Here is a 22,717-nt window from a genome sequence, read left to right as displayed (position 1 = left end):
AGCAGCCTCCTGACAATTTTCCCCTTCATATTAATAAAGGATAATTCTAAAGCATTTTCATGTTCAGCAGGTCTAGTTCATCCTGACAATCATGCCAGATAATTTATAAACAACGTCTTGCAGAACACAGCATTCAAGACTGTTGGCCAAAGCATAGATTTATCAAATCTATCATTGGTTTAACTTTAACCTCACTTACTATAATCACAGTTAGAAGATGTAGCAAGTGAAATTCCAACTGAATACAAAGAAAGAAAAACAAAACCCAGTGGAAGTGGTTACACATTGGAACAGGGGCCCAGAGCGGCTGGGAAATCTCTACCCTTGGCGACTTACAAAACTTGACTGTCAAGGTGCTGAGCAACTTGATTCAACTGTGAAGCTAGTTCTGCTTTGATCAGTAGACTAGATGATCTCCAGACATCCCTCTGACCTGTATTATTCCATGATACAATAACAGCTAACACATACTAATGATCAGTGTCTAGGATCTAGACTGATCATAAAACTAGACTAACACTAAAGATACAATGAAAAGAGATTTTCAAACAGTAACATTTAACTGGCATATAACCAAGAGGTTCTGATTACGTAAGGACACCTGAAAAGGAGCGAGTTAATGAGTTTCATTCAAGCCTGAAACAAAGCCCTGCATGCTAAGCCTTTCCTCTGAATCTTTCATTTCTGCTTTTCACAGTGCTGGGAACTCTGCTGCAAGTAATTCTGCCGAGCAATCTCCCTTCTTCCCAAAATACTAAAACAGCTTTTCATCGTAATGTTTGCCATAGCATATTCTCCTACAACTCCAGTGCCACCGGCAATCCAGTGCAATGCTGTTACACACACAAAATATGATAGGGAGTGGCTCCCTTTGAATAAGCTCCACTGTATTTAAGCATTTCAACTCATCTTTTAGGAGATCTAAAGGAAATTTAAATTGGAACTGTCATACCAGTATGACGGTTCAATATTAAGGTGATCAGTTTGGATTCCAGGTGATTACCTGTTCTAGCTGTTTCTGGACCATACTTTGTTGCTCAGTAACATGTTTAAGCTGTTCTGCATCTTCTTCTGGGAACTCACGGCCAGCTTTCTTGGCTGTACGCTGTTTTGCTGACAGTGCCTTTTTTGATTTTCTGTGTGCTCCAATTTGCTCCTCAAGGTACTTCTGTTGCATTTGAAGAAGTTGTTGTGTTTCTTGCAGCCATTCTTCATATTGCTTTCTTTGTGAATCATCTAGAGAGAAGGGAAATTAAGTATGATATGAGCTCATCCTGGGGGTGGGCTCATCCTTTTAGAGATGAAGTTTAACCATCAGGTTCCCCCCTTATTTTAAGAAACTACTGGACAAGTTCAGCCAAATCTGACAGAAGATTTGGTATCTCAAGAGATATTAAGCTCTTAGAGTGATCTGAGTAAAGGAGACATAGATCCAAATTACTGCATTTACTGAGAGCAAGCAGTTTTAACGTAGTCCCTTAATTTCAAGAAGCACCAGCTTGCTGTCTGGCCAGTAAATGTGCACTTGCTAGCCAGTGAACAAACGTAGCTTTGAAAGCAGCTACAGAACCTGGTGGTACCTGTTCTGCCACAGAAGACCTCTGGAAGTACTCAGGTAGAGGGAGTGAGGACACAAATTTACAGGAAACATTAATTTCTCATCAACCTCATTAATTCTGGTGTTTGCAGAAGAGTTTTGTACATATAAAATCTGTTTTTATTACTACTTTTATAAAGAAAATTTTAATTATAAACATCCATCAAATATTGATGAAAGGAAAGAAAGATATTGTCTTTGTAAAAATAACTTCGTCAGTCCTCCACACAGGGTGTTCAGCACCAGTGCCTTTTCCTCCTCACAAACATATGCACTCTCATTTACACTGTAACTGACACATTACTCTTTTTACAAATGAGAAATGCTCATTTGCTATGAACAGTCCATTGCTCTCAGATGTTTTTCTCGAGGCAAAACAATTATGTCTGGTAACGCTTGATCTGCCCTAAGCCCGGAAGGCAAGAGAGAAGCTTTGGCGATGGTATCAGTTGTCTCCTGATCGCATTGTGACAATGAGCTGGGTAACCAGGAATATGGCATGGATCTTCCCTTAAAGAAAGTTTAATAAAGATACCTACACAACAGTGTGACTTCAATATAATCACATCTTTCTTGTGCTCTAGCCCCTACCACCTTCTACTTTACCAGTCACTGTGGTAACAACAGCCATTGACTCCAACGGCTCAGCTAAATCAATTCACAGAGTCTACAGTCTCGAAGGGTGCTCATTCTGTCAATGATAAATTCTGTGAAACTAATCACATAACCTGAAGGGACAATTGAGTAGAAACGATAGAGAGTAACTGCAGATGGGAGCAACATGAAAATGCAAATGAAAGCAATGAAATATTAACACGTTCCAGGTAAGAATAACTACTACTGAAATGAGAAACAGATTTTCTCAAGTGCTCAGAACCACCCCCCCCAACCAGAGCGAGGCCACCGCTGAGTGCCATGTCAAATCTCACCAGGAATTCATAGAGGTAATATTGCAAAAGCTCCTTATTGCATACTCAGTGCTGCTACTCCAGTTTCTGGAAAAGGTGAAGGCATTTACTTCTGTTTCTTATTCATAAATATCAAGTAAAGTTTTTGCAGCAATAGAAACACTTTTGTACATGTGGTCTTCCTCTCCCAACATATGCTCAGTTTTAATTTTGGCTAATAAATCTTTCTCAGCATAGGATTTAGTCTCTATGATCACAGAGATCTAGGGCAACCAGAAACAAGGAATGTAAAATACTGGCGCTATATATTTCTGCTTTCAACAATTGTGGTTCCCAGCCAGTCTTGCTTAACCAATGCCTCGAAAGCTTTTATTGGTATTTGTTAAAATGGCAATGATGCTGCTCAAAACGTTTTGCTTCTGAAATAAAAAACCTCCCGTCAACATAGACTGTTGTTCTCACTGAGCTCAGAATATTACAACACAACCAAAGACCAGGGTTTTGACATAGCAGTCTGTCAGTTAATAGATTACTATTCCCACACAAATCCAAATAATGCGAATTTTCTGTTTGCTCTGTTTCCCTCTTTCCTTATAGTGTTTGAGGATAGCTTCTAGAAAAAATGTTAATAGCATTTACTATGCACCCCTTTATTAGTTGGTATTAGAATGATGAAATGACTCAATTTTAAAAGGATGAATTTTTGAGAGATGGGATCCTGTAGAACAAAACATCAACATACAATAAATTATTAAATCTGTACTTACTGACAAAACCAGGACCAAAATTGGGAGGATTAGGTCTAGAAATCTGAGGTGTCAAACTTCCATCCTATAAATTTCAGTAAAACATACAGACAAGGATATTAAATCATGATTCAATTAAAAACCCCAAAACTGGTTATCATTATTAAACACTTTTGTTTAAACCCCCTACCACTTTATATTACCTGTGTAATTGCCTGCTGCATATGATTTTGGCCTTCACTGGTCTGAGCCCCTGGCACTGGCTGACCCATAAAGGGAAACCTATTGGTATATAAACAGAAAGTGAAATTATAAAACTAGTGGGTATTTTAGGGGAGAGACAACCTTTTGTATTACACCAAACCTACACAAAGCATCCAAATATTTTATAGACATTTGCTTGAACTTCTGTACCATACTTTTTCAGCATCTGGAGAGCATTAGTTCTTATTTGATGCTACAACACTTTGCCCTTGGTTGAAACTATTGCATTTCACACTTTCCAGAGAGATGATGTAAACATGATGTACTGTGCTAAAACAGTGAAGACGCACAAAAAAAAAGTATCTACTTGTATTTTAATATATTATGATACAAAAAAAAAAAAAAAAATTAAAAGATTTAGCTATCATGGTCACCAGCCCCGTCAACTAGAGTTGGGTAACCTCTGGTAAGCCACATATTATCATATAACACTGTGTTAGGAATGAGAAAACACACTGTTTTAAGGGTCACATAAGAAGAAAAGGTGCAGATCCTTTCTGGCCCATAGACTCCCCACCTATGGTAAAGGCAGTCACGGTGAAGTCTGCACAGTTCATAGCTCCTTTTTTCCTCAGAATGCATTTAAAGAGGATGAAAATTCCATTACTTGGGCTAAATCTTAATTATATTTAGCATTAAATGATATGCTGTAACATGAAGTTTAACTGTTACATAGCCATCAACAGTTTTTAAACAGAATGCATGGGAGATGTGCCATTATATAATTAGTAAGTGGGAAAACAAGAAAAGCATCAACAGCGAAGCCGTACTGACCAATACATTACAACTGGAACACGTCTGATGCATTTTAATACTTTTCATAGTTTCTACTGCCACACTGGTTTTATTCTTAGGAGATAATCTTGTATTAGCACGGACTATGAACTACATGACAAAAAGATCTTTTTCCACTTTTAAATTTTTTCATTTCCCGTGCTCTGTCATTTCCTTTTATGTTTTGTAGCCCTAAAGAATGGTATCAAGTGTTGCCTACCTGTTCATAACCATTGGTGGCATCCCCATGTTACTCTGCGCCATGACTTTATTGATCCCCTTAAGAGCTACCATTTTCGCTTTCATTATGGGATCAGTAATTGCATCAAAGTCTATAAAAGAAAAACAGTAAAAGTGAATTACATAGCTGAACGTAAGTTATTAACCGGAACCAACTTGTTTAGATCTAGTTCATGCATAAATCATCAGTAAAACAACATAATTGTATTACTATTTCACATTATTTGTCCTCTCCACTTTGAAATTCATGGTTAATATGTAGTTTCATATATCCTCTAAGGAAAGTTACTCCAGCAGCAACTGTTCTGTGCTTTCAGCCACAACATACAAAGAAAAGCAGGTCAGACTGAGAAGAGGTCTAGACAGAATTTGGCCTGTGACTCAACAGATTAATAAATTCTATTTATAGGTTTAAGAATCAGGAAGAAGAGTTGTTTCTGTGAGTTCAGTTGGCAAAACTGACACACCACCACTAATGTACTAAGAAAACGGTTTAGTTGCTCTGTAATTACCAGTAGCACTAGAGGCAGAAAGGCACATGCCCCATAGAGCATCTGAAAAGACCATAAACATGGTGAACTCTGCCTTTTTGCTGTCTCTCCCATTAGATGCCTCACACAGAGCAGGATAAATGGGAGTATAAAATGGATGAGGTTGGAAGGGACCTCCGGAGGTCATCTTAGCCACCTAGGGTGGCTACAGCACATTCTAGCCACACTACAAATATGGAACTGTGACTTAGGAGGCAGGTTAAATTTGTCTTTTGAACAAACAGCCTTGACGGCCAGTGTTATTACAACTAATACATTTCTCAAAATTTCACATTTCATTAATAACAATTAACTGATAGTGATGGTCTGATCTGAATGCTCAAACTGCTATGTTATATTAAACAGGAAATGACCGTTTATCTTAAACACTTCTAGTACATGCAGAATTATTTGTGATGTTTCTGGGCCTTGCCCAGATTGTGAGTTAGTAATACAGCTTTTGATGATCCCTTTCCTTGAACCACACTAAACGCTGAAAAACAACGTAATAAACCAACCATAAACAGAAAATTGATAGACCAAATATCCAAAGGTCAGCTATTGCACTTGATCATTTGTTTACAAAGGGTGCATTTACTCTCTATCAAGTATGAGAACCTAAAGTATGAAGAGAATATGCAACAGAGCTGATGTCAGGAAAATGAGCAGTAATGCAGAGCTACCCTCATCCTGGTAATGTCAACAGGATCCTTGCCACAGAGTTCAGAATTCCACCTGCATGCTCAATTTCCATACTCCCATTTGTACCTACTAGGCAGGTTGGTTTTTGTTATGCTACCTTCAAGCTCCACATATCTATCTGCTTCTTTCAGTGCTATGGATTATTTAACTATTTATTGTTGCATTTTTAAAAAACCTGGACACAGACAAATAGATCACCCACGTACCAATATTGGGGAAAAATGGCTCCGAACGTTGGCGAATCATGGCCTGCATCTGTCGTTGCTGCTGCTGCTCCTGTCTTTCCTGATCCAAAAGGTCTTGCAGAAGAAGTGGCTGTTCCTCTAGCAGAAGCGGTCTCTCTCGATTTTGTTGTTGAGCTAACGGTTGAGGAAGCATTATCTGCTGGGGACCAGATATGCCACTAGGACCAGGACGGTTTGTTACAGCCACAGTTTGATTAGATGTCTGTCCCGTCCCGAAGTTATGATTAGATGATTGACCCTGAATAAATCCTGGATTTGGTGACCCTTGAGAAAAATTATGGTTCATTCGTGGAACCATGGTTAAATTTGAATTTAAAGTGTTTTCCAAGATCTGTCCACCAGGTGTCATTAGTGTTTGTGGAATACCTGATGCATGGTTCATTTGTGTTGTTGGCAAAGACTGAGATGGAGATCCTAGGGTCCTTGCTTCAGCATTATCTGAGCTTTCATTAGCCAGCAAACTTGAGAGGACTGGGGTGGACCCAGAAATACTGCAGGAACTTACTGCTCCTTGAACAGGCAGTGGAGCAGATCCCTGAGCATCTGGACTAGGCACAGTTGTTTCTTGACTAGGAACAGCAGTAGTTTTGTCAGGGAATTCTGGGTTAGCAGGCTGTGCAGGAGCCTTTTCTCCATCCTTTAACTCCACTTCAGCAGCCTGTTGAGTACTTGTGGATTCAGCACCTCCATCACTTTTTTCATTTTCATTCTTCTTTTCCTCCTGAGTGTTTGGGGAAAGTACTTCTGTTTTAATTTCATTTTCTGTAGTGGATTTCTCCTGTGGAGACTGGGTCTCAGGAGTGGAAAGAGTTCTATCACCTTGTTCTTTCTGTTTTGGTTCTTCTGTCTTGCCCTGGATATCTAGTTTGTCATCAATGGGGACACTAAGATCTAGTTCTTCATTAAACATTCCTTTCTTATCCCCCACATCAAGGTCTGGGTCTGTGTATGCAATTATATCAAATTCCCCAGATCTTAGAAGATCATCGAGGTGAGGATCATTGGTTTCCAAATTATCTAAAGTGTCCAGTTCATCTCCTTTCCCATCCTCTGTGTCTAGATTCAAATTTTCCAGATCCTCATCATCTAAATCCTTGACTTCAACCCCATCAAGGTCCTTCACATCCAAATCTTTTACAGCAGGATCATCAGGATCAAGCTTTTCTTCTAGACCATCACTTGGCTGGTTGGGAATCTGTAAATTTGCAGATTCATCACCTGGTGCAGATGTAGACAAAGATGGTCCTGGGAATGCATCAGCAACTGGTGGATGACTTAGAGACCGTATTACAAGTGCAGGTGGGTTGTCAGGATTGATTTGATCCTGCTGGGATTGTGACATATGCTCCAAACTTGTAGACATCTGCAACTGGTTAGGTATACCTTGAGAATTAGGTCTCAGTGGTTCTGCCTGTCTTGGGCCCGGAAACTCCTGCCTGGGTATAAACCCTGCATGTCGTTGATGTTGTGCTGCTGCATCCATAACATTTGCAGCAGAAGGATTAAAAGGCAGCCTTGGCCTCCCATCAGGAGCTCTGTGACGTAACTCGATAAACGCCTGACCCAATATATTGTGCTGCTGAACTGGAATTCCCTGTGGAGGAAAATGTTGAGAGATCCCAGATGTATTATTTATTTGTGCATTGTTCACCGGCCGGGGCATATCAATAGACAGAGATCTTCTCAGCTGTGGTGGAACTCCAGGGCGTTGCATTGGCTGCTGAGGACTGAGGAAACGTTCTTGACCTGATGGTGGACCATGGCCACCTCCTGGAAACCCATACCTAAAATAAAGTATGAAAGACTAAATAACTGCCTAGTCTGGCATATTTGACTAAATAACTATTCACCAAAATGCTTTACATGATGCATTCATTAAGATATTTAAATAAATATTTTGACTAATTATGCTTACATTTAAATGAGCTTTATGACAATAAAATAATTGCTTTAATTATGTTTAATAAACAACCTGTTTTCAATTCCAATAATAATAATGGATAGAAAACTGACAGGAAGAACTATCTTAGTAAATAAACTACATGTTAATGCAACTCAGTGTGAAAAATAATATTGTGTGGCTTTAGAAATTACTGAAATAAATCAAAAATATTGAAAATAATAATTCCTGAGATGACAACGTATGAAAACTGGTATTCATTTTACATCATAGCTTTCACTGTAAATATGGCACAGACAGAAGCTGACGTTTGATTACATATTCACTATAAATGAAAACAAGAATATTACATTTATTCATTATTAAAACATCAAAGCTAAAGTCAGACCTTTCACTTTTTTTAAAAAAACAGAAATGCCCCAAAACCATGGGTGACAAGACCTTTTGGGTCATGTAACCTCCACAAGTATTGCAGTTTCTCCATTTCTACTTCTGATTAATTCCCAATAAAAGACAGTGTAAAACAGTGTTAGTGTAAAACAGTGTTAGTGTAAAATACATTCTAATGTTACAGATGCTTACAGGAAAACTCACTGTACATATGACTTCAGGAAGACTACCAGCTACTGTAGACAATGCAGATTTTCATCAAGGAAAACCCCCTTTATCTAACAATTTCTGTAAATGTAGAACTACCCCTGTAATATCCTGGTTTTAAGAGATCAAAGAGCTTACCTAAGACCATGAGGTCTCATCCCCATGGCATTCATATCACCTGGAAACTGGGGTCTGTTGAACTGCCCATCAGCAGGAAATGGTCCACGTTGATCTTTTGGGTATACGGTGAACCGTGGCCCACCTGGAGGCACAACAGAGGACCTAATATTCCCAGGATACGGAGGAGGAGGGCGGTTAAAAATCTGATTTAAGTTGTCTTGCTGCCAATGCTGAAGAGGAGTTGCATGGGTAGGAGCTGCTGCATCCTGCAAGGCTTTTTCCTGACGAACAGCATTCTTTTTCTGCTGCTGTTGCTGTAGAATAATTTCACGTAATTTCTGGCGCTGTTTAAAAAAAACAAATTGTGCTTGACACTGCAATTGACATATTTTGAAGTGTTACACTCTGCTAGGTTAAGCCTTTCGAAGGAAACAAATTTTTCAATTGCTACAGGTTAAGCCTTCTGGAGGAAACAAATTCTTCAATTGCTACAGAAAAATATTATAAACTACTATAATAACCTCAGAAATTAGAAGAGGGATCAAACAGTGCAAGATGCTGATAACACAACTTAATCTCCAGACCTCTTCTTGAAGCGGTCTTTTTATCAATTTACATTTTACCCATTAACATGAAAGCAACTCTCCTTCCTTTTTTCTATTCCAATAATGCCGGCCCTTTTACCACAAGAAAAAGCGCATTTTGAGGGAGAACGGTGACTTAGTGGTCCACTGAAGAAAATTCAGCAAGAGGTTTACCCCAAAGTTGCAGAATTTACTCTGACTCTGTATGATAAATACTACCATTTTTTCCACTAAATCCGCTTCCCACTGCTCCTTCCAAACAAAAGACTGAGCAGCTTTCCACAAGTTGAATGTAATTCTATGTCTCAGCAAGAGCTGTTTGCCAAACCTTCATTAACAAAAACCTGGAGTGAATGTGCCTCAAGAAGAGCAGTGACCAATGGTAGGATTCACCTCAACATGTCTGCCAATTGAAAAGTTAGATGTCCAGCCTGAGATCTTCACCTATGCTCCCTTTTTGGTCAGTGAGCAAGTCACTGGACAATCAGTTCTACATCTCATCTACTATAGGATAGAATTAACTGTCCTTTCAAGGTGTATTTTCTTCCTCACACTGTAGATAGAAGAGCTATTACAGACCAATCATCTACATCTTCAGTGACTTCAAAGATGTCTTTTGCTTCCTTTTTGGATCTCGTCCAAACCCCTTAAAAATTACTGATGTTTCTATATTCTATATATTGTGGTTCTATCCAGGAGGACCAAATTAACATACATAAGTGAATGAAGATAATTCTACATTATACAGCTATGTTTAATGGCAAGAAACTTCAAATATTAACAAGAATGGAGGAAATTCTTCTACTTATAAAATTTTAATACCATCAGTATTAAACGTTATTCTCACCTGTCTTAGCTTCTCAGTATCTGCTTGAGACATATTCATGGTATTCTGTGTATCTGTTACTCCTGTAGTGGGTGCTGGCCCAGGAACTTGTGAAACTTTGGGAAACTGTTGTCCTTGAGAACTCAGTGGAGAATTTCCAGATGCACTGAAGTTGCCCTCAGATCCAGGCCGTGGCTGTTCAGCGGCATCATGGGCCAGCTGTCCAGTTCCAAAAGATTCTGGCTGAGGTCTTGGAGTCATTGGTGGTTGATCATATGGGTCACGTGCTGGAGCAGCTGGACCATGGCTAAATGTATCTGTTATTGCAGGTCCTGCAGGTCTGGGAGCTTGAGAACATGGATCTGATGGCCTGACAAAAGTGCCCTGCAACCTGTTCTGTGGTGTCTGCAGGAAAGGATCTCTATTTGGTATTAGTCCTGGTCTTGTCACTGCAGGTCTGTTAAAACTCTCTGGAATCCCTGGCCTTGGAGTTGCTGGTTGCTGAGAATAAGGATCATTAAGAACTGGCCTTGGTGTTCCAGGAGGTTGGGCATATGGATCAGAATGTCTCTGATTTGCTGGGGACTGAGTAAATAGATCTGCTGGCTGAGCGGGTCTTGGTGTTGGTGGTTGCTGCATATATGGGTCAACTGTGGTGGGCCGAGGAGTTCCTGGAGGTTGGGCATAAGGATCAGCAACTGGCCGAGGAGTACCTGGAGGCTGAGAGTAAGGGTCCTGAGAAGCTGGCCTTGAAATGGGTCCAGATGGAGGGAAAGAATCACTCTGTTGTCGTACTATCCGGGGTGGATGGGCAAAAGTCTCCTTTATTGCAGGATGGGGAGTGAGGGGAGGCTGGCTGTATGGATCATTAGGCTGGTTATGGGAAAAGTTATCCACTGGCCTTGGTGTCAAAGCGGGCCTTTCATATGGATCAACAGCAACACGCCTTGGTGTAGCTGGCATTGATGCATAAGGATCTTGCGGGGACTGAGGTGGGCGCATAGGAGTTTTAAAAGGTCCAGGGCTACCATCAACAGGAGCAGGAGTAGGAGTCAACGGCGGCCGTGCATACGCATCAGCAGAAGTTACTCTCTGTCTCTGAAATGTATCCGTTCTAGGAGCCGGCTTAGTAAACGGATCACTGCTTCCAGCTGTTAAAGGAACCTTCCCTGACTGTTCCATAACTATGGGTGATCTTGGGACCCCCAACGGTTTGGAGAACTGCTCCGATGCTATGACAGGCCTGGGTGTGTCTGGTGGCTTTGCATAGGGATCACTGCTACCAGGAGATGAAGAACATGAATCCCTCACGGGTGAAGGCCTGCTTCCTGATGGTTCAGTTACCTGAATAGGCCTAGATATGGATGACTGTGGTGTGCAGGTATCTAATGGTGCAATGGTATTTCTTCTAACAAAGTTTTGGTTAATGGGTGCTGGTCTAGGTGTTCCCACCATTTTAGCATATGGATCCATTGGAGAAGGAGGTCTTGTGTTTGTGGAACCTGGAGAAAACATCTGCTGTGATGATGTCTGAGGAGTCTGAGACTGAGACAGTGAATCGTGTACTGGGATTCGGGTGGGAGTAGGGGGTGGAGCTTGTGGTTTTAGGAACACATCATCTGAGGATGCTGATGCAGGCGTAGCAGGTAGCTGCTGCTTTGTAAATAGATCCTTATGGAATGTCTGTTGTGCAGGAGACATGCTTCCATTGCCAGTCTGTGGCGTTAAGGGGCTCTGGATCCCACTGCTAGGTGTGTCTGAGCCAGACTGGTTCAGAAGCTGTTGTGAACCAAACTGCTGCTGCTGCTGTTGCTGCTGCTGCTGTTGCTGCTGCTCATTTTTCACTTGTTCAAGCTTCTGCGTGGCTTCTATTTTGGCTTGCTGCTTACTTTTTTGACGCATTTGCTGTTTTAAAATTATGAGGGAAAAGGTTACACTTCTAAGTTCAGGGTATACAAAAATCTTTCTGATGACTGAATCTATAATTAAAACTTTAGGACACATCAAAGATCAATTATAAATAACTGCAAATTGCAAATTTTAAATGCAATGGGAGCAGAGGGTCTAGCTATTTGTAAAGTTCAATTACCTTGACATGCCCCTTGATTGCCTGGGAAGAAGCATTTCCCAGGTTGCCTCAAGAGCAGCACTGCTTTCCAACCTTATAACTCTGAAGACGGAAGGTTACTGACACATGCAGCACTGATGTGAGGCATAATGGCTCTGAGAGACAACCACCCCAATTTGAAGCAGCAGTCTGCAGGACAAGGTTACTGCAATATAGGGTATATAAAAACAAACTACTGCACTAGCCAGCCATACAGAGAAGGAATAACCTATTTCCATAATAGGCAGGATATAAGAGTCAAAGCCTTAAAACACAGTTTTCTAACATTTACAAGCAGCTTCTCTTCTGATAGCATGTTTTCTTCCTATGCAGAATGGCTGACTTCATACTCTTCTACAAAGAAAGATTAAAACTGATTTTATTACAACAGATTCCAACAATGCAATAAAAAGCTGGAAGAAAAATAAGAAAACACCCTAAATGCAACACACCTGTCTGAACTTCCATTCCTGCTCATGTTCTGATTCCCTCTGTTTTAATGGATCTTTAAAGAGGTCAGAGTCGATGCGTGAGCTAGGATCAATGCTATCCTGTTGCTGCTGCCTTTTCATGGAGTCATTTGACATCTGTACTTTATTGATGCGCAAAGCAGCTCTATTATCTCTGGCTTTTTGCTGGGAAAAGATTAAAAAAAAAAATGCAGTTAGCCTTATTTCCTTCTGCTAAGTGTGAACACTGCATCTGTTATTCCCACAAACTCTTATCACCAAATTATTTGTGCAGCCTGTTTTAATCACACACATGCTTGTGAAAACTAAATTATGCTCTTTAAAAGGAATTCCAGACTGAAAATACTTCCTCTCTCTAGAAATTCTGCGTATAACATACATGGAAAGAACTAAGGCACTATTAGCTGCAGAGGTTTTCTATACATTGGGAGTGTCTGTTCAGGTACTGTGCTGTGCCAAAAAAGCAGGAATCCCACCAGTTTACCTTTCAAATCACATATTGGTGTGGTCTGCAATCTGAAGACATGAGCACAGCAGATGATGGTTGGATCAATAAAGGCCACTAATGTGGAGAACTTCAATGACAAGAAAAGTACAGTCTACTCCATTAAATAACCTCTATAGATCTCAATCCGTGTTAAGTTAGCAGTATAAACATAGGATATGGGCTTATGGATCAGGAAAAATTGGATGGAAGAACAGCAATTCTTCTTCAATGAGGCATTTTACAGCCATACTGACACTTTAAAGCATCTAATGGAAGTTTCAAAGAGTCTGTTTTACCACCAATCTAGGATGTGATTCCTTTCCTGAATCAAACCCTCACATCTTCATTTTCACAATTCTATTTGCAGTTGTCAAGTAGAGGTTGCCTAGCAGAAAAGGCTTTAATCCTTCCCCTCCAACAATGAAACAGTGACATGGATGAGAGCACCAGTGTCACAGCAGCAGGAAAATTAGTGTAATTTTCCCCTATAAGTGATGGGATTGCACATACTATGGAAAGTAAAAAGCCTACAGTGAAAATTTACTAACACTCTTCTGAATTTAATTTCTAAGGTAGCCTTTATTCAATCCCCACAGAGTGCGAGTCCTTCAGGAGAGGTACCACAGCAGCTCCCTTGCATGCACAATGCCAGGAACACTAGCAACAGCTGAATGGCAAGAGTACACGGACTGTAACTTCTGTGAGAAAATAACTGCTTCTTGCTATGTAAATACTCATGTGTACATGTGTGTGCACTTGCATGCACCCTCTTCCTGAACATGAAGGAAATAATTTTTGCAGCTACTTTTTGGACATCCATCAGGAGAAGAGGACTGCATTTGTTAAGAACAATGAAAAAGAAAAAAAATCAGTAATAGAAATAATAGTAAAGTGATGAATGCCTGCACAAAAAATCCACCCATGTAGGTGGACAGTATCTTACAAATACTACACAGAAGGAATCACCAAGATTAAATATAGCATGGACAAGATGACAGAGAGGTCCAAAGACACTGAAGTTACAGGCCTGAATAAAAAGCAGAATAATGATGATGCCTCAGTGATACAAAGAAGACAATAGAGAATTATTCTTTCAAGTGTAAAGGGGTTCAGAAAGATCAAGAACTCCACTTCCAACATTGAGTCTGGGGTAATGATTTATCCTCTAAAAGCTGTCAGAGAGATAAGGGGATTTTTTAATTTGGACAGTAGGAGATGATGTTGATACTGTTAAGCTCTGAGTCATCAACATGCATGGGAATCAGATTTGCTTACTAACTGGACTATATTAAAAAAAGTGCAGGTGGCAGGAGGCTAAGAGACCGAAAACATAACCCTGCAAAATCCACAGAAATCTACGGAAGGGAGAATGATCACCCAATTGCTGTTGTGAAGAAACAGAAAAAATGAGAACTAGGAGAGAATGGAGATGTGATCCAAAATTAAAGAAAAGTACATTTGCTAACAGTGGCTGTGAAGGTCAAAAAGAATAAATAATACACGTTTTGAGATTTGGATGTGGACAGCCTTCAACAAGAGGTTTCAGCAAAGCATAAAGGTCACCCTTTGAATGGCAGAAGTTCTATAGAATGGAATCAGTGACCACGTAACTCCAGAATGCTACTACAAATCTGTGTGTTCACTTGACTTAGATGTGAAGAAGGTGAGTGCTTTTGGAGAGAAAAATGGAGTCCTTCACACTCCCCACAACATGGAAGATATTAAAAGAGTTTCCACCACTAAGCAATAGAAGAGAGTAAGTAGTGAAGGGCAGCAGTAAGGCAAGAACACAGGAGTAGAAGAAAATGAATAAATTAGGGATGTGAGCACTGATGCTTCTGGAATGGTTAGTTTAACAGGTGAAAGAATTCAGCAACTCTAACGGGGCAAAAAAGAAGACTAGTGAGAGGGGAAGATGGAAAGAGAGGAAAGTCACATAATGATTTGTTATTATCCTTCTGAAGAAACTGGCAAGATCCTGTACAGAAAGAGACAGAGGAAATAATACTCGAGGCATGCATCAAATGTAGCAAAGAGGCAGTGGGAACCACAAATGTTCTCATCTCAGCTGATGTCTTTAGATTGCACAATACTAATATAGTTCGTTCCAAGACTGAAAAGCAAAGAATACAGATAGAAGTATTCAGAGTTAAAAGTTAAATTACAAGGGCATTCTTGCAGTAAGTGAACTTTCACTAACCTTAGAACTTAATTTATTTAAAAACACCAATGAAAACCTTGTAAATTAAATATATGCTTGCTGGAAGTATGTAAATGCAGGTGGTAATTGTTCTTACCACATATGGAGCCCTCTCCTGTGAGCTTGCTTTCCTCCACAGTTTAGCAATCTGTTTCACTCTTGTAGCCCAGTCTGCAATCAAAAAATGCATTAATACACAAGGCTTCGATAAGTCTGTTTTACATTCTTTCAAATCAAGATGCATAAATTGCTACAAAATATTTAACTTTATTCAGTAAATCACTCACCTGGGAATTCTTCCTTCAGGTTAGGGAAGTTGATATTTGTATAGAGAACAGGTGCTACTGTTGCCATTTCACCCAAAGCTTCTTCTTTTTCCCACTTAAGAGTGCTTCTTTGAGCATTGGACATTGTATCGCCTTCACCTTCCAAAGGTGGAGCAGATGGTGCCCATGAGCTGTTCGGATCACTTACCATTGGATTGAACGCTGGATTCTTATCCCTGACAAATCAGAAAAGGGTTTTGTTTTATAGATAGACTGCTCTCAATATATATAAAAAAACCCCCCAACAAACAACAATTAGCAAAGTACTTATTCTGTTTGCTATTTTAGTACTGAACAGGCTGCAACAATACAGAAGTTTTTGTAGTGGCTGTCAAGAACTAAGTAGTTAAATACTAATAATATCACAGTATTAGTAACACCATCACCTCCCAAGTGACAAATGCTAAACCATAGATATTTTTTACTTCCCATCTTGACTTACCTGGTATCAGTGTATGGTTGCTGGGTAATGGGAGAGAAAGTGCCCAGTCCACCTGCAGCAGCCAACGCTGTATGAGGGAGATGAGGGTTAGGGCCAATCAGACCATTCATAAGGGGCACTCTTGGAAATGCATTCTCTCCTGGAAGGAAGAAGTTTAAATTACTGTTTTAAAGGGTGACTACTTTTAAGGTAGAGGTGGAAGTTTTCAGTGAAAAAATTATGTCTCGCCTGACAAAAACTAATTGCTTTAAGATTTTAAATCAGTTTACATTGCTTCCCTACAAGCTTAAGGGATTCTCTTCTACTATATCACATCCCTGCACAGATTTTTTTTCCTTGTCTGAAAAATCAGGTTTTTTTAAAATGGATTTCCAAAACTTCTGCAGTAGCCCATGCTATGGTGCTTGATACTGAAGTATATTCTTAAAGGGTAAAGTTTAGTCTGTCATATTTATTATACCCAGATCCAAGCAGCAAGCATGGAGAAGGTTGTTTTCAGTCCTTGCAGAATTATCTCTAGCCCCCTGAATTAAACATTTTCTCTTCTGAGACTTCTAAGCAGTGTACCGAAGTAAGCCTCATTATCTACTAACTCCCTAATTTGTAACCAATGAAACAGATAAATCTAGTCAAATGAGCATCAACATTTTCTAATTACATGTCCAGCCTAGCAGTACGAAGGCAGAAAATTTTATTTATTTGATTATAATATTACAAATGTGGCACAGGCAGATTCATTCCAGCAGATGGTATTTGCAGATGTTCTTACACAGAATTAACACTGGCCTTTGAAACCCTGTCACTTAAGTGTGATTATAACTGTTGTCCCCATATTTTCTTAAAAGCACAGAAGTAGCTCAAGGAATTAGATGCATCTGTAGGATGACACTGATTCATTCTCTCATGCTTTAGGAGACTGTCTTCTGATCTATAGGTTACATACACTATGCAAAAAGTATAGTTTGGATGAAAGTAACTCAGAATTTAAGAGAACATGCTTTATTATAGCTGCTAAATAGATAGTATACAGTAACTGTGAAGACCTGGCAAACAAACAGGATGAAGAGTCAGGCCTCTTGTAGGATCACATGTCTTTATGAGAAGACAGCATTAATTTTATTTGAAATTGCTCAAACTTCATGCAAGCTTCCCCATTACTGAACCACTTATCTCACAGAAACATGTGGATCATTACACCATAACTGAACCAAATTATAAATCTAAAACTTTGTAATTGTGGCAGTTCCCACAGGAAGAAGTTAAACAATCTTACAGAGCTCAAATGCTGAAGTTATCTCCAAGTACTCAAGTAACTGGGAAACAGGCAATGATATCTATATTATCTTTTGCTTTAAATCACCTCATTATTTGCTTTAAACTCTCGCCTTTCTAAGACTTTTTGAAGTCTTTCCTTTTCATGGAAATTTATCCAACTAGGAAACCAATAATTTTCCTTCTTATGATCAATTCACTGATGAAATCAATTTGCATACTACTTTTTGTAGTACCAGTATAGTAGAATGGACACTCTTTACATGAGCTCAGGGAAAATCCACTAGAGGTGATGTCTGATGAGAAATGAGCGCATTTAATTATGCTCATATAAACTGCTAAAAGAAATAAATAATGGTTTACTGGTAACAACAATAAATAAAATCAATCTGCCCCTTGCTTTCAATATAAGAGCAAGAATATGCTGTATCAACTCATGATAATTTTAGTAGTAACAAAGAAAAATTATAATCTCCCAGATACATTTCAAAATTACTTAGCTTTCTCTCTATTATTTGGGTAGGACTAGACGAATTCTTTAAGGAAATTAAGACTCAGTAAACCACTTTTATACAGACTCTTTCCTTACCCTTGAGGAGGTACGCAAAAGTATTTAAAAGAGTAAAATCACAGACTAATTTCAAAACTATGAAAGCGTCAGCTCAAATAAAAGCTCCAATATGTCAGAAAAATCTAAAATAAATGTCCTTTTCTATTAGCAATATTTAGGTGCACGTTAATCACATACCCCCTGCAGAACAGTTTTAGAATAGTATTTCATAAATTAACAATGGCAGATTCCACAAATTAACAGTAGCAGAAAGTAAGGAGTGTCCTACTTTCACATCAGTATTTAAAGGATGCACAATTCTCCTGATCAGGCTGCTGTTTTTAAAAGTAACAAAGAAACATACCTTGACTATGCAAAGACATAAGTTGTGGTGGAGGTGGAGGCTGTGGCAAAGGAGCTGGTTGTGTGGTTGCTGGACTTAATACAGCTGTGAACAGATCTTCAACATCCTTTCCTCCTAGCTCTGCAAAAACACTGTGCATGAGTTGGCTGGCATTGTTTACAAACTATATTCTATAAAAGACAACAAAGAATAGAACACGTACCTGGGATTTTGTACAGTTTGCCAAGAATAGCACCTGGACAAAGTAAATACAACACAGAATGGGTAATCATCAAAAGATGCAATGAAATTAATTCTGCAACCAAGTCCAAATAGGTATGTTACAATACACAGATAAGCAAATTGAGGAAAAGAAGAGAAGATTTCTACTTAAGTTTTCTAGAAGACCAAGATCAAGGACAAAAAAATTACCATCTGTGACCATTTTGTCTAGTTCTGGACTTAGGATTCCATCCAACTGTTCTTCGCTCAGCGGCCGTGAACTCTGGTTGACGTTTGACTGAGGCAGAGAAGAAGGATCATCAGAGATGGGACCAATATCCAATCCAGCTGAAGGAAGAATAATATTAAATTAGACATAAATAGTAAAATTTATTGGTATAAAGAACACAACTTTTTTTTCCCTAGAGCTGAGCTGTCAACTAAACCAAGACTTTCTAAGATGTGAAAGGCAAGGCAAAATAAGACATTCATTTGAAAAAGTAACCAAAACTGCCCACTATTTACCTCCGGTTTACTGTATTGTTTGAGGAATGTTAATTGAATAGAATACAACTGGAATAATGGGAAATAAAGACTACTGAGCTTAGGTACAGCATGTTTTTGAGTGTATAGTTCTCAGTATACAGTTCCACTATAACTATTTTTCACATTTTAAAAACAATCACACTGGTAGTCAATATAATTCATTCTCAGGTACCTTAAGGTTCACCTCATATGTTCTTACAATATTACATTAAATATCTACTGAAGTGCTGTTGAAGTGCAGTCAATATCAAACAAGTCATAGCAGTTTCTGTTTCAAACACAACTACTGAGTTACATCAGACAAAGTGATTTGCTGGTACTGAGAAAACATAACTTACTACATAAATTTCCTAACATGCTTTACAAGTCAATAAATCTCTCAAATGAGAAAGATCTTTAAAAAAAAGTACTACACACTTCTGTATTTAAAACATATTTCTGTATTAGATACCAAATATAAACAAATTTAAAATAATGAAACATGCCGTTCTACTTAATTGTCAACCTGTGTTTTACATAAAGTGATGAATCATCATCCATTGGAAACAAAGACTGATGCTGACTGCTTTATTCATGCTTTAACATACTCACATTGTTAAAATGCTTTTAATTTACAGAAGATACCACTATGATAAAAACTACACACTACTACTAGAAGCAATATTAAAATTAACAGTGTCAGCAAGAAAATGCATGGTTTTGTATCATGAAACACAGGAACTCAGAAAGGTTTTTAAAAGCTGTAAGCAAAACTTTATGCAGTACTCTTATATGCAGAGTGCAGAGTTTATAGGTTGTGTTAGACTCAAACACCACAGAAAGAGTGGAAAATGAAAGCATGAATTAGTGACACAGTAAAGGAGTACTAGTTTCTACACATGCAGTTCTTTCAGCTAAAACCACTAGGAAAGATAACTACTTCTAACCATGGATCATCCATTGTTTAGTTTCTTACCAAATGGGGAGGGTGAGTTCTCAACCTGGAAAGTGCATAAATCAAGACCTACAGGACCCAAACCAGATAAAATGGATGATTATAACACGAAAACAAAAAAAAGTAAAGAAAAAGCTGCATGCTGAAAAAAGCTACGCAGGTATGATAGACAACGGCAGCTACATTTTATTCTCTCTTTAGCAGCAAAGCAAAGAGCCAAGTAAAACAAAACGTTGAAAAGTTTGGGGATTTTTTTTTTGGTAGGAGACAACAAAATCATCTCAAACCAAGGTATTCTTAAGATACGAAAACTGTATCTGAAATCACCTAGAGCATAACCTATAGATATAAAACAAAGACATCTATAAAAAAGAAAAAAAAAGAAAACAAATACCGGAGAGACCTTATAAACATACATACCCGAATGATCTCCAGACTTTACCAAATCATCAGAAAGTATTCCAAGAATATCATCATCAGTATTTAAGACCTCAGAAAGATCGGCTAAAGGATCATCGGTGCTACCTGTGTAAAAGGCAATAAATAAAATCAACCAGTCATGGCATTTATACGTGACTCTGGTGACATACTATAGCTTGAGCTATAAACCCAAACACAGATTTACCAGGCTATAAGGGCCTTCTATAGTGTGTTATGTACTGCAAGTCACTCTGGGGTGAGAGACTGTGCTGACTACCATCCCCTCCAAGCCAGTACTACAGCCATCTTCACAGGCTTACGTTGTTCAGTATTTTCTCCAATACAGTAAAAGTGATAATGTCATCAGTCATGTGGAAGAAAGACTGGATGATTTTAGGGGAAAAAAACCCAAGACCTAGTGAGAACTTGCAACCTCTAAGACACAAAGACCTATGAATGTAAGAGTCAACAAACAGGTTTTGTAAAGGACACAGCTCACAGCAAATCAACAGGAAATATTTTAAAAAAACCCAAAACATAAGAAAGTGATGAGTTACTTCTCTTACCACCCCTATCTTTCTTACGACTACAGGGCTACCAGTTACTACACCCTGATAAGGAAGTAAAATGTAAGAGTAAGAAACACTAGTAAGTAAATGGAAATTGGAGATGCTATTTTTAAGATCAGAAGAAATCCTGAAGAAGTGAGAACAGCCAGAGGTAGAAATGTAACGTTTGTTTGTCATCTAGGAAGAACTGGCCTGGTCCTAGCAACATTAATGAATTCTGGATACGATTATCTTCTTAACATCAAATTCATTAGAGAGAAATTACTCCAAATGGCCCATCTGGTTTTATTAACTAGCTTTTTAGGACTGTTACAGATGTGCAACATTTGAAAAAAATTGTTTGACAAATAAATAAGTTAAAAATATTTTTCAGAAACAGTGCAGACTATCATGAGTACACAAGCAGTCATTGCCAGACCAATGAAACATGATGAGATGGTAAACATGCATATAATTAAACAGAGAAAAAGGGTTAATACAAATCATAAAATGTACCATGTGGAGAACAAATATGGGCAGGTTGAAGAGGGACCAGAAAGTGAAAGAACAAACAAATTTCAAACATATACAGGTATCTTGCCCACTGTTACAACCCAACTGCCCCAGGAAATTATTTCTAGCTTAATTCAGAGGCCTGGTGCCAAGGATTTACTTATTTCATGAGGCTACTTTTGAAGATGCTAAATTTCGTTATGAATTAGAAGTTCCTTCTGCTGTTTTTCAAAGACAATCCTCTTCCCTTCTACAGTTACTGAAAGTCAAAATTAAAATTATTTTTCTTCACTTTACTACTTTTATTCTTTACTTTTATCCTTTGTAATGCAGACTAGATGATACCACCCTAATTAAATCATGTTTTTTGTTGGCCGCTCAGCTATGTGAATCAACGTGTCAGTGCAGACCAGTTCATTTACACACACATAAAGAATATGGCTCCTATTAATATGAACAGAAGTATTAAAAAGCTCCTCAAAACCACATCACTTTACGGGTATAGTTATTTTGTGTTCCCGTTCCTGGTTAGTGATCCCAGAGGAGAGAAAATCCCGAAACCACAATCCCAGAAGAGAGCAAGCAAGCTTCCTGGTCAACCCTCATCTATATACTGGGCATGACATTACATGATACAGAGCATTTCACGGGCTAATTTGGGTCCGACGCTCTGGCTGTGCTCCCTCCCAGCTTCTTGAGCACCTGTGCACTAGCAGGACATGGGAAGTTGAAAAGTCCTTGATTTCTCAGCAACAACTGAAAACATCAGTATATTATCAACATTCTTCTCATACCAAGTCCCATACTGAATCCAAAACACAGCACTACTAAGAAGGAAAAAATTAGCTCTACCCCAAGCCGAAACCAGGACAACCTGATAAAAAGTACTATGAAATGTAAGGTTTTAAACAGAACCTAGCTGTTGGGGCTTTGGTGGTTTGTTTTGGTTTGTTTTTTGCTTTTGGTTTTGGGTTTGGGCTTCCCCCCGCCCCCCCCCCCCCCCCCCAAGATACTTGTTTTCCTTCTGGCAATTTGGTCTAATTATGCAAGTAACTAACTAATATCAGGCACTGCAAGGTGATGTTAATGACTTCAGCTGGCTGGTAGGCAAAGGATTGACTTTAGCAATTCTTTAACTTTTCTCAATTCCTACTGGAAGGCAGGTTAAGTATCAGGGAGAAAAAAGCCCTTATGAAGGAAGCACCAAGACTGTATTAGCAGCCTTTAATTATTCTGTAGTATTTTATGTTATGGTGTTTTTCTCCACAGTCCTTAGTAATGTGCTTGGGAACAGTCCCTAAAAA

General features: G+C 38.8%; 1 protein-coding gene across 14 annotated transcripts in view; it reads right to left on the bottom strand.

Annotated features, from left to right (window-relative positions):
• Positions 1-22,717, bottom strand: part of KMT2C (lysine methyltransferase 2C) — a 200,517-nt gene that overhangs the window by 21,862 nt on the left and 155,938 nt on the right. For 13 of the 14 annotated variants that reach the window (XM_074868992.1, XM_074869002.1, XM_074868983.1 and 10 more), the window contains 16 exons: positions 20,353-20,457; positions 19,954-20,001; positions 18,663-18,800; positions 18,454-18,486; positions 18,252-18,371; positions 16,066-16,204; positions 15,585-15,799; positions 15,395-15,468; positions 12,593-12,775; positions 10,055-11,938; positions 8,642-8,967; positions 5,968-7,790; positions 4,510-4,621; positions 3,455-3,533; positions 3,273-3,336; positions 1,004-1,236 (listed from right to left, as the gene is read on the bottom strand). In XM_074868992.1, coding sequence (XP_074725093.1) covers positions 1,004-1,236; positions 3,273-3,336; positions 3,455-3,533; positions 4,510-4,621; positions 5,968-7,790; positions 8,642-8,967; positions 10,055-11,938; positions 12,593-12,775; positions 15,395-15,468; positions 15,585-15,799; positions 16,066-16,204; positions 18,252-18,371; positions 18,454-18,486; positions 18,663-18,800; positions 19,954-20,001; positions 20,353-20,457 — 5,576 coding nt within the window. The remainder of the gene's footprint in view (positions 1-1,003; positions 1,237-3,272; positions 3,337-3,454; positions 3,534-4,509; positions 4,622-5,967; positions 7,791-8,641; positions 8,968-10,054; positions 11,939-12,592; positions 12,776-15,394; positions 15,469-15,584; positions 15,800-16,065; positions 16,205-18,251; positions 18,372-18,453; positions 18,487-18,662; positions 18,801-19,953; positions 20,002-20,352; positions 20,458-22,717) is intronic. The other variant, XM_074869011.1, reaches the window with a different exon arrangement.

The sequence above is a fragment of the Strix uralensis genome, chromosome 1, assembly GCF_047716275.1.
Source record: "Strix uralensis isolate ZFMK-TIS-50842 chromosome 1, bStrUra1, whole genome shotgun sequence".
Classification (NCBI taxonomy): Eukaryota; Metazoa; Chordata; class Aves; order Strigiformes; family Strigidae; genus Strix; species Strix uralensis.
Note: the sequence above shows the minus strand (reverse complement) of the source record. Positions and strands in the feature narration are given on the sequence as shown.